Genomic DNA, 12,624 nt, shown 5'->3' on the forward strand with positions numbered 1-12,624 from the left:
AAAAAGTACAACTTAAATTCTTGAAGCACATTTTATGCCTTCGATCCTCAACCCCGAACGCAATGGTGTATGGTGAGACTGGTGTATTTCCTATACGAATTGACATAGAAACACGGATGGTTAAATTTTGGGCACACCTAGTACAACCTTCGAAAATAAAACTGTCTACTAAACTTTACTTTGCGATGTATTGTCTTTATGATGATCTTCAAAATAACGGGAGTCAAAATAAATTAATCTGGATAAATAATATTAAAATTTTGTTAATAAAAACAGGAATGTATGGAATTTGGTTATCACATACATTTACTAACTGTAGATGGTTAACTCTCTCAGTATCACAAAAGTTAAAAGATTTGTTTATAACTGACTGGTACAGTACATTAAACACATCCACAAGCTTCCGATTTTATAAAACATTTAAAGAAAAGTTTGAAATGGAAACATATCTTTATAACACCTATGACATAAATACAAAAAGTTATGCAAAATTACGAATGAGAAATCACAAATTACCATGTGAAACTGGTCGATGGAGTAATGTCCTATACGAGAATAGAAAATGCACGCGTTGCAATAGAACGATAGGTGACGAATACCACTATATAATAGAACGTCCTGATTTTTTTAAATCTGAGAAAAAGGTTAATAAAACCTGTATTTTATGTTACACCAAGTTATGTTAAATTCCTAAACCTCTTTACAAGTACGAATGAAAATGATTTTAGGAAACTATCAATATTTGTTGCACACATATTAAAATCGTTTACCACTTAGTGTTAAAAACTGTTCATTATGTAAACGTATATCACTCGTTTATTCGGCGTATTAAATTAAATTGGATAATTCTCCCATGCTATATACCTTAAAAGTACATACTCTGCCGGAAAATTTTGACAATTGTCATACTGTTGATTTTTTGTGTTAAAATGATTAAACTTGACATAATTTTGATTCTGATTATTGATAATTGTAATTTGTAACTTAATGTATCATTCCTTTCAAACAACATTAACCTCATTGTACACTTTGTTTTCATATTTGTAATTACTATGTGCCTGCATAAAGCCTCGTTATACACTTATAATATCCCCATGTTTGTAAACTCTGTTTGCATTGAGTGTATGAATAAACTTTGAAACTAGTGTGTCCATATAATAGATATCTGAGATCTTCATGTTTACCAAGATATTATTGTTCTTTGCCAACATTACAATTTTACATGAATTTAAATATTTAATGAATTGTTATCAAGTATGTACGCTAAATTAACTTGCAAACTGTGTATATCTTGTATGTGACTAACTTAATACTAGTAATTAAGATGTAAATGTGTACACGTTATTGTTATCTACAAATGAACTAGAACAACAAGTTTTACCCTTTAAAAGATAATCCATCAATATATATATCAAAACCAGAATTCAAACCAACATTTAGACACTAAAAGGTCTCATTCTATTAAACTAATACAGTGGGCGATTTGTTAAACACGACATCCCCGTGCACGTTTTTATCAATGAGATATTTATGTCAAATTTGTACTTATACATGTATTCAACACTATTCAAACCCTATATTTTCATCAGGCATGTTATTTACAAACTTAAATTATTGTTGTGTAAATGGAAAGGTTAATGATAAAATAGATCTATCTTGTTCATTTTTTTATTATTTAACAACATAATTTTCTTATGATTAATAGTTACATTTGTGTTTGTATATAAATTACATGTTCACCGTCTTTAAATTGTATTATGTATAATAGCAATGACAGTTGAGTTGTGTCCCTTGATAAGATGGCGGCATGTTTATCCAGTGCTCGAGAAAATTTATGAAATTTTGTGAATAACTGACTAAACTGACAATGGGGATTAGCATTGACCAGTGGAGGATTAAAATAGGATGTTTTTCACAACCAAGCAAGTCAATTTTTCGTTTAAATGTGTTGTATGTTCATGTTGGACGTAAATGGAGATTGACATTCTACATAACCACGTGTTTGTTTGCTTTGTTGCTCGTTTGTGGAGAAGTTGAAAGGAATCCGGGGCCTCCTAAAGCTGACGGTTCCCGTAAATCAACTTCAGCAAGAAGCCAGGCAGCCGCCTGTAGCGATGGTCAGAGTGTCCAAGCCGGACGGACCCCACGCCGGACCAGGGTCGAGCGAGGCCCAGATAGCCCATGTCCGTGTTACGCGCCAAACGTCCATATCCTCCTTTGCAGCATCATCTAGTCAACCTAGACAGCAAGCTTCTCCCTCTCAGGGCCGTCCCCCGAACTACACCTCCACGGGCCCCCAGGACCAACAGGATCGGTCACCACACCCTGCGCAAGATTATGAACGTATACACCAGGGTACAGACATGTTTGACTTTTTAAAGGATATGAAACAAGATTTAATAGCTCAGAATGCACGTGTTTCATTGGATATAAACAGCATGAACTCCAAAATTGATTCCGTTTTGTCGACCGTTAATGATTTAAAATTAGACTATGAAAAATTAAAACTTGACAATGTTGCTCTTCAAAATCAGATGTTTCAAATGCAGAATAAACTTGACCAATATGAAAATAACTCCAGGAGAAATAACTTGAGATTCAATGGAATAAGTGGCAAAATAAATGAGCAATGGTCAGTTACCGAGCAAAAACTAAGAGATTTTCTCAAAACAACCTTAAATTTTGGGGAAGAAGCGGACCAGATTGACATCGATCGTGCTCACCGGCTTAGGTCAAATGATGGTAATACATGTACAATAATAGCACGTTTTGTTCGCTTTAAGGATTGTCAATCCATACTTAATCGTTCTTAAATCTAATCCAGATTCTAATTGCTCAGTTCAACAAGACTACTCTGATCGTGTGAAACGGCATCGCAAAATACTGGGTGAGCGTATGATTCGTGAACGCAACAATGGTCATTATGCTTCTGTGCGATTTGATAAACTATTTGTGAATGATAGTATTTACAAATATGACGAGCAAACTGAGCAGATTGTTTATATCGGCAAGCGAACGAGGCCACGTGCAGACGCATCACGGGGGCATGGGAACTACCGCACCAATGATGGACAGCGATTGGTCGGAAGTCAGCGCGGGAACGGTAACGTTGACAATGGTCAGTCACATGACGTAAACCAACCAATCGAGGGCATTCCGATGACTACCGATGATGACGAACTTTCCGAATCTTCTAATGCATAGGGATTAGGCCGAGGCTTACAAAATAGTGACAATGAATTGACGATTATTTCGTGGAACATTTGCGGATTAAATAAATATTATGACAATGCAGAGGTCATCAAGTACTTAATTACCTTTGATATTATACATATCTGTGAAACATGGATTATGGTTAAGGGAGAATTTAATGATTTTATTAAATCATATGTTCATTATGACTTTGTAAGAACTATGAAAAACACTGCTAGGCGTAATAGTGGTGGAAATAGTGTCTTTATAAAAAGTAGTTTACACAAATTGATATCGATACAACAAATTTATAACCATTTTGAAAATTGTATTGTTTTATTCTTTAAGTCTTCCTCCATTTATAATTGCAAAGATATAATAATGTATTTTACGTATATATCTCCTGAGGGATCTTGTTATTATAATGATAGACCTGAGAAAAATGGTATAAATGATATGTATAATCACTTAGAAAACATAATATATGATTATCCTAATACCATGTTATTTTTGTCAGGTGACATGAACTGTAGATGTAAAGACTTTTTGGATTATATACCGCTCGACAATCTGTTTTATATTTTTGGTAATACTGATTATGATGGTAGTACATTTGATAATCATCGTAATAATAAGGATATTTTACGAGGTAATAACTATGGGAAATCTCTCGTTAATCTGTGTTGCATCTTTGATATTCATTTTTTGAACGGTCGCTTCCCTGGTGATAAAGATGGCGATTTTACATGTTTTTCAAATGATGGTGCTAGTGTTGTTGGTTATATGGTCGCGTCTTCCACGTTATTTCAGTATATCAAAGATTTTAAGGTCTTAGATAGAGATGATTCAGACCATTTTCCTATTACATGTGTTTTTGAGTTTCCAATGATTTTACATGATAATGAACCGAACACTGATGTAAATTTGCAGGGCTCAATTAAGAAATTCCGTTGGCGCAGTTCTGTAAAGGATGATTTTTTATTGAAATTTAGAGACTTGTTAGAAACTCAGTATGAATCACTGATTGGATCCATAGGCATGAATGTAGACTCTGCTGTAGATTCTATTACTTTCTTATATCAGGAAGCGGGCAGCTGCATGTTGCAGAAGTTTCGATATGTTTCTTCTCAGCCCGCATGGTGGGACGATGAGTGTGATCGATTAAAATCAATAAAAATATGCTGCTCTACGTAAATTCAGAGTTACTAACTTGTCATCAGATCTCCGGTTTTATAAAGACAGGCGAAATTATTTTAAGAATTGTTGTGACAGAAAACTTAACGAGTATCAACATTCGAATAGATTGGCGTTAGTAAATAGTAGTGATAATCCCAGTTCGTTTTGGAAAGTTCTAAAGAAGAGTAAGCCCATTAAAGCTATAGACTCTAGTATTTCTAGTGAGGAATGGTTCCAGTATTTTCGTGGTCTTTTATTTGTTGAAGACTCTCATGTTGTTGATCCTTATATTAGAAATGATCATGAATATGTCGATGAAACGACGAGCTCGCTTAATGACCCGTTTACATTAAATGAGGTTAAACTGTCCATATCCAAACTGATAAATGGTAAAAGTTGTGGACTTGATGGTATTCCGGCGGAATTTTATAAAAACACACTTGCTGATATTGCACCAGTTCTTTTGCTTTTGTTTAATAAAATACTAGAAACAGGTAATTTTCACGTTTCGTGGGGCAACAGTATTATAACGCCAATACATAAGTCTGGTCCTTGCAATATACCTGGAAATTATAGAGGCATTTCTATAACGAACACATTATATAAAGTTTTCTCCGGTGTAATTAATAAATGATTGTATGACTGGGCCGAAGAAAATCAGAAAATTGATGAATCTCAGGCTGGTTTTCGTCGGGGTTATTCAGCTGTTGACAATGTTTTTTGTCTACAAGCAATGACTCAAAAGTACCTTTCCAAGAAAGGTGGCCGTTTTTATTGTTTGTATGTCGATTTCCGTAAGGCATTTGATAAAGTTAACCATGTTAAGTTGTTTTCTTCCGTAGAAAGAAAAGGTGTGTTTGGAAAATTCTTAAGAGTTCTGAAATCAATGTATTCTTTTCTAACCTCTTGTGTCAAAGTCTCACATAGTGTCACGGAGTCATTTGCCTGTAATATTGGTACTAGACAAGGGGATAAGTCAAGTTCAACAATATTCGCTCTGTTTATAGACGAGTTATCCTCTATTTTAAGGCTAAATTGTGGTTCAGGCATTTTTATAACTAATGATATTCCAGACATTATGTGTTTAATGTTTGCTGATGATGTTGCCAATTGCGCCGAAACTGCAATTAAGTTACAACAACAGGTAAACGCAGTCGATCAGTTTTGTTTTAATACTGGAATGGAAATAAATCTTGATAAAACTGAAATCATTGTATTCCGTAATGGTGGTCCTCTACGAGCATATGAAAAATGGTTATATCGGGGACAGTCAATTAAAACTACTTCTGTATACAAATATATGGGATTGTTGTTTACTCCACAGTTGTCCTGGAGTTCAGTTCATGTTAAACTAGCTTCTCAGGCACAAAAGGCGATTTTTGCTTTGAAAAACTATCAAAAACCGTTTGGTTATTTTCCAGCTGAAGATCTTTTCAAGATTTTTGATACAATGATTAAGCCAATACTTTGTTATGGCTCCCAAGTATGGGGATATGAGTATAGCCAAACCATTGAGATGATTCAAAATAAATTTTGTAGACAATTTTTACATGTAAGAAAAAATACAAATACTTGCATGGTTTTAGGAGACTGTAGAAGATTACCATTATGTATAACATATTTTACAAATTGTATAAGGTATTGGTGTAAATTATTATCTATGCCATCTGGAAGGTATCCAAGGCAATGTTACATAATGTTAAAGTCCCTAGATGATGCGGGAAGGATCTGTAGGGCAACCAAAGTAAAATCCTCTTTTTACTTATGGCTTTGTTTATGCTTGGATATCACAAGATATTGGTGATTGTAATTTATTTGTTAAAATGTTTAGAGACAGGATAATTGACTGTTTTACTCAAACTTGGCACGATCATGTGAGTAATGCCAGCCGATGTTACCACTACAGCCACTTTAAGAGCTTACATCGAACGATATTTGTTGATAGAGATGCCACTAAAACATAAAATTGCATATGCTAAATTTAGATGTTCTAATCATGATTTGAATATTGAACTTGGAAGGCAATTAAGCATTGCTTTGCGTGATCGATTATGCAATTTCTGTCTACTGAACTATAATATATCTGAAATTGATTGTGAATATCATGCCTTTTTTCGTTGTAAAAAATATACATACATAAGGAACCTACATTTGTTAAATTGGTATGAATCTGGTGATGATCTGAATAGTTTTTATGCCCTACTATCCACAAATGACTTTAACACAATAAGAAAATTAGCAGTGTACATATTTCATCTTATGAATTGTATCAAGAAATAAGAATAGTTACACTTTTTGTTCACTTTTTCAGCTCATGTACAAATGTACTATGACACAACTTAAAGCATTACGTATGGTGTTTACTATTTTGAAATGTATTTTGGGCCGGAGGCCTTTATTTACAAAATAAACTCTTGACTTGACTTGACTTGACAATTTTATGTTTATGCTAATAAAACTAAAACTTGACTCTGACATACTTTGAACGTCTGTAATCGTGCCAGCTAAAGACCGAAATTAAAGTGAACGCATGTTTTCTCAAACTGTTAAACCATTTAAATCTGATAATGATTATAATACCAATCAAGCAAATATAATCGATCAGCGCCTCGGCTTAGCCAAGCAAATAAATCAAGTTGTGAAAACTGACATCTAGTAATACAAACAAATCAAAATGTTAAATGTTTACTAGAGACCGCAAAATGACATCGAGCGTTGAGAAATATTTAACCTCAAAATACCAAGCTAACCGATCGAACTTTATATGAACATATTGAAAAACAAAAACTTTAAAACTTGTTCGAGCCAACGAGGATATCTAACCTTGCGATACCGAGACACCGAGTTTCGACTGTAATCGAACATCAATTCATTGGCATCAGTGGCCGATCTGCCGACATGAAAACCTATCATATTTATCATTTTGTCACTTCCGATTGCACTTAAGTTTGGGTCGCAATTTTTACACCGTACTTTATACATGTATATAAAGGATATCTACCTGATTCTCAATATACACTAGCAGTACAAGTGTTCATTTTAACATGTAATAATCTTTAACAGAACTTCAAATGGATACGTTCTATTTCTTTCGGTTTAGTATAACCCCATATTTCACATGAATAGTTTAATATAGACCCTACAAAGGCGTCAACTGACAAAATATATGAGGCTTTAGATCATACTCTTAACATTTATACAGTAACACATTTAAAGCCTTTAGAGCTTTCCCAGCTAAATATTCTTGGTTTAATGCATAATTACCAGTATAGTTAAAAACAGTTCCTAGATAGTTAGAATCACTAACGATTTCGAAGTTTTGGCCATCATAGGTCCAGCTTTCATGTGGTAATAAACGTCCGCGCTTAAGAAATACCATAATTTTGGTTTTATTAGTATTTACTTTAAGACCTCAAGTATTACAATAAGTATTAAGTAAATCCAATTGATGTTGAGTTTCAGCCGTTGTCTTTCTTAAAATGGCCATATCATCGGCAAACAGTAACATAATAAATACAACTTCATCTATGTTTATACCAGAATTAACGCTTGTAAAAATAATTCTAGATCTTCGACAATTACTGAAAATAATATTGGGGACATTAACTCCCCATATTCGTAAGCCAACGGCATAACTAAAGTATTCTGAGTAAGATGAACATGATTTTACACAAGATTTAACATTCTGATACATCTTTCATAACATTCAATATTTCCCCTTGAAAAGCACATTTGTATAATTTTAACCACAGTGTATTTCTACAAAAAGTATCAAAACACTTCATCATATATCGTACAATCGTTTATTTTCGTTAATATATTTTTTAACTAAAGACGTAAGTAAAAATATAGCGTCGACAGTCGATCGACCTTTACGAAATCCGAATTGTGTGTCCGAAATAATATTATTGTTATCGCATATAAATTCAATGCGATATTTAATACAGTCTTAAACAATTTCGAAAAGCAACAAACTAGAGAAATACCCCTTTAATTGTTAAGTCATTTACACAACCCTTTTTATGCAATGGTACAATAATCTCTTCTGACCATTTATCCGGATAACAACCGGAGTTCAAAATACAGTTGAATATAATCACATATGTGTGGAGCAAGTATGTCGGCACATTCAATAAAATATTCATTTAACATGCAATCATTACCGTTGGATATTTATATTTTTTTTTGGCACCAATAGTTACATACATCACCCTGGCACCAAGAGTTACAGACATCACACTGGATCCAAGAGTTACATACATCACACTGGCACCAAGAGTTACATACATCACACTGGCACCAAGAGTTACATACATCACACTGGCACCAAGAGTTACAGACATCACACTAGATCCAACGTTTTTCGGGATATCTTTTGATCTGGTCAGGAGGCTCTTGGCTTCTACAAGCACAGCAGGTTGTTTTGGGGACGTTTTACTATTCACAGAAATAGGTGATTTAGGAGGCGACGTTGATTTTGGTGTACTATTTATCTTCTTACATGTCTTTCTTTTTCCAGCCATTTTTCCAAATCTATCATTTAGGTTTAAAATGCTTTAAATTGGATAAAATAAAGTTTTTACCTTACAAAGCCTTCAAATGAAACTTCAGATCAGCATCCACCTCGTTTCAAACCTATGTCTCGACTTAACTTTATTGACATATCGCGGGATGTTCCAAATCAGCTGATTCAGTCCGCACGGAAACTTTTAAACCTGTTTATTTCACTTTTTTTCTTTGATTTTCACACAAATTTCATCAAAATATTCGTTTTCTTTATTGTGAGGTTTTCTAATTTAACTTTTTGATAACCGGTCACAAAATATTGCTATTTCTTGATTTTTGTTTTATTTTCAAAAACAACTTTTCCGTTAAGTGACGTCACTAGTTTTCACTAGGTTATTTTGCATAACAAATACGCGGTACGTTCTTATTGGGTAACAAATTGCATTTTTTATAACATGTCTTACAGGCCGTGTCTTAATTACACTTCTATTAAGTACGCTTATTCTGATTCTGCACCACACAAAAACTGCATAAAACTTCCTCGCCCATCATAAAAGGTGTTTGAACATAGTAAAAACGGCCATATAGTGCCCATACTGGCTATAGGTGCACAAACCGTCGAAAATAAAAAGAATAAAAAATTGCACTTTGACTAAAAACACAGTTTCTAGTCACACCATTTTCTATTTTCACTTTGTAAAAAATGCAATCGTTCAGCTTATATATTCAATAACATTTTTGTTAATGCGTCTAGAAACATAGGTGAAAAATCTGATAGAAGCTTACACGTGTGGCTCCGGGTAGGCGTATAAGTGATACGAGAAAAGTAATAAAACTTACTTACAAGGTGAAAATATCCTCCCAAAATACCAAAATATCTTCGAACACCGCCACTTTATTCCGCATCACACATTTCCCTCATTTAAAATTCGGAAATCACAAAACACCTTGGACCTCCTGCTACTATGAACGGGTGATGATTTCTAATGTGAGAATCCACACCAAATTAAACGACGGTTCTATATAGTACTCATTAACCCAAAACAGCGATCCATTTCATTATCAGGGTTTATGTGTGTACTTTACTATAGGAAAAAGCACTACTTACGTTATACGTATGTCCACGTGCATAAGAAAAAGACGGAAGCAGGTTGATAGAGGAGATGTCGAATATTTCTGTGTATTTGTCAAGTAAAAATATTAACGATTGACTAACCTTAGCCGTCACAGAGATTGGATGATTACAATGTAGGCCTGATTCGGCTACCAGTAACTCGTGCGCACGACTAAAGTATCCTACAGGTGCGCACGCTGACTTAGTTTGTCGCGCGCACAAACACATGTCACCTCTGTGCCACCGTATCGGAGAGCCAATTGAAAATACACATGTCTTCCCAAAGGTTGCTTTGGTCTTTTTTGTATTGCTTGGCCAGTTTGATTGATTATACGACTAAACCCCCAGCAGAGCTATTGAAAAAGGTGTCTATCGGTTGTAAGCGGACCGTGAACGAGAAATTTGGAGTACTCCCACGTACCGACATAAATACATTGTATAGAAAAGCCCTGATAATAATCTAATGATTATCTTTCGGAAAAAATATTTCTATTTATAAATCTGTATTTATTTATTTATTTATTAATTCATTTATTTGCTCACTAATATATGCAATACACTTATCGTTGTATAAGTCAGATACCGAGTGACTCGTTTTTTCTTCAAAAGTGTCCTCTTACAGACGTAAGAAACCGTTTCACTAGGACGAACACCAATTTTATACTTTGTATCTATTAAATAACTGATACTAACACTGTATATAGTTAGGTGAATATATATAATGAGTTCACTAATATATCCAAAAAAGTAAACCAAATAACTCAACACTGATTATACAGTGCTCTATAAGGTCGTTCGGCTGATTGCATATATCAGGGATATTGGAAAGACCTCAGTAGATTCGCTAATAATCGTATCAATAACTTATAATTTCAAGAATGGCGTAGTGAGAATTATTTAAATGATGTTTTCGGCGTCATATGATTATTATATTTCAAAATCCCACCGGTCAGGATTCATGTGCTGTCTTAAGTCCCCCATATGTCCACGCTTCTCGCATTGGGTAGAACGTTGATAAGTGTAAACTCTTGTATGTGTTTTCCATGCTTTGGTAGACACAATTACTATAAATAAGCACTCTTACTCCCAAATAAGATTTACCACAATTAATACAATTGTTTTAATATACCCAAAACGATAATACAATTGTTTTAATATACCAAAAACGATGAAGAAATGTCGAAAAGAATAGTTCTTGTGATGGATACCGAGTTTAATTGGAAAGAAAGACGCGGACAACACGGTCTTCTACCTTAAGAGACCACAGTAGATCACAGTAAATCTTTTAGCACTCACCAATCTTTTTTTCGCGTTTTCACCTAGTAAATGATAGGTTACAATCTTGTTATCAGTTATTAATAGTTTCCATAAATGCATTAATTAGTAAGTAGTTAAAGGTTTATCAGTCAAAATTTATGATGATCATACTGTGTATTTTGAATAAGAGTGCCACTACAAGGTCTATGTCGGCTTTCTTTAAACGAGGTAACTTTCCTTGCTAGACAGTGGTTTCACGCAAAAACCTCTCTTGTAGGGTAACCAATTTACGTGTGGACCTTACTCAATACCTCTACCGGGTATTCCCAAAAACTGAAATATTTGTTCATCAAAGAATTAAACATAACGAAAAATAATTTTAATATTTATTAAGTTCAAACAAAATCAATATAGTTTGATGGGGCAAGACTTCGATATTTATTTTGGCACATGTTGGAGCAGTGTGGCACACACAAACGCATACATTTTTTTTCTTTTAAAGCAAAATCTCTACATAAATACTCTAACAACTGAAAAGTTCGAACATACTGTTCCATTCTGTCTAAATATTGCCGGCCCCTCCGGCACATGCCCTGATCAAACCTGTATACTACCAGGCGTCAACAAATAATCACAAAGTTTCAGAGTCTTAATTGCGCCTCTTAATTCTTACTAACGGTGATACAGATTTGATCATATATCCTTCATAGGAATTGACAGCCGCCCACGAAAAACACCCGGTGGATGAAACGTGTTTCCGTAGCGATGCACGTAGGGCTTAACTAAAACAGATAACCCCTAATTCATTCCTCAGAATATAGGAACTACGGAATCCATCCGGACATGCATGCATGTACAAACACATATCAAACATGTATACAAACATCCTTTTTTCGAATTTGAATGAAATCGATGTTCGCTGTTAGCAGTCAAGACTAGAACTGATTTGCCCGCCAATATAAAAGGGTGTATACAGCATGAAGTTGAATAACAACATAACAATTTACAACTGTATCTGAAAGAACTCGCGCAATAACTTAGTTACACTGACAATGGAAGAATGTCACATTACAATTAGAAGGTTACATCAACATAAGAACATCACATCGATATAAGAATGTCACATCAATATAAGAACGTTACATCGATATAAGAATGTCACATCAACACCTTAATGTCACATCAATATAAGAATGTCACATCAATATACTAATGTCACAAACATATTGAAATGTCACATAATTATAAGAACTCACATAACGTTAGAATGTCACATCAACTTAAGAATGTCAAATCAAACACATTGAAATGTCACTTCAGTTTAAGCATGTCACATAACCATTATAATGTCACATCAAAAGGTATAATATATTATGTTG

At 34.1% G+C, this 12,624-nt stretch overlaps 1 protein-coding gene across 1 annotated transcript; it reads left to right on the top strand.

The window, feature by feature from the left end:
- The first annotated feature begins 3,414 nt into the window (after nt 1-3,414).
- Nucleotides 3,415-4,386, top strand: LOC128245941 (uncharacterized). Its single transcript, XM_052964161.1, has one exon. The coding sequence runs from the start codon at nt 3,415-3,417 to the stop codon at nt 4,384-4,386; it is 972 nt and encodes a 323-aa protein (XP_052820121.1).
- The last annotated feature ends 8,238 nt before the right edge of the window (nt 4,387-12,624 follow it).

The sequence above is a fragment of the Mya arenaria genome, chromosome 9, assembly GCF_026914265.1.
Source record: "Mya arenaria isolate MELC-2E11 chromosome 9, ASM2691426v1".
NCBI classification, from domain to species: domain Eukaryota; kingdom Metazoa; phylum Mollusca; class Bivalvia; order Myida; family Myidae; genus Mya; species Mya arenaria.

Coding starts and splice junctions, on each gene's coding strand:
- LOC128245941 (XM_052964161.1), top strand. CDS start 3,415: ATGAAAAACACTGCTAGGCGTAATAGTGGTGGAAATAGTGTCTTTATA.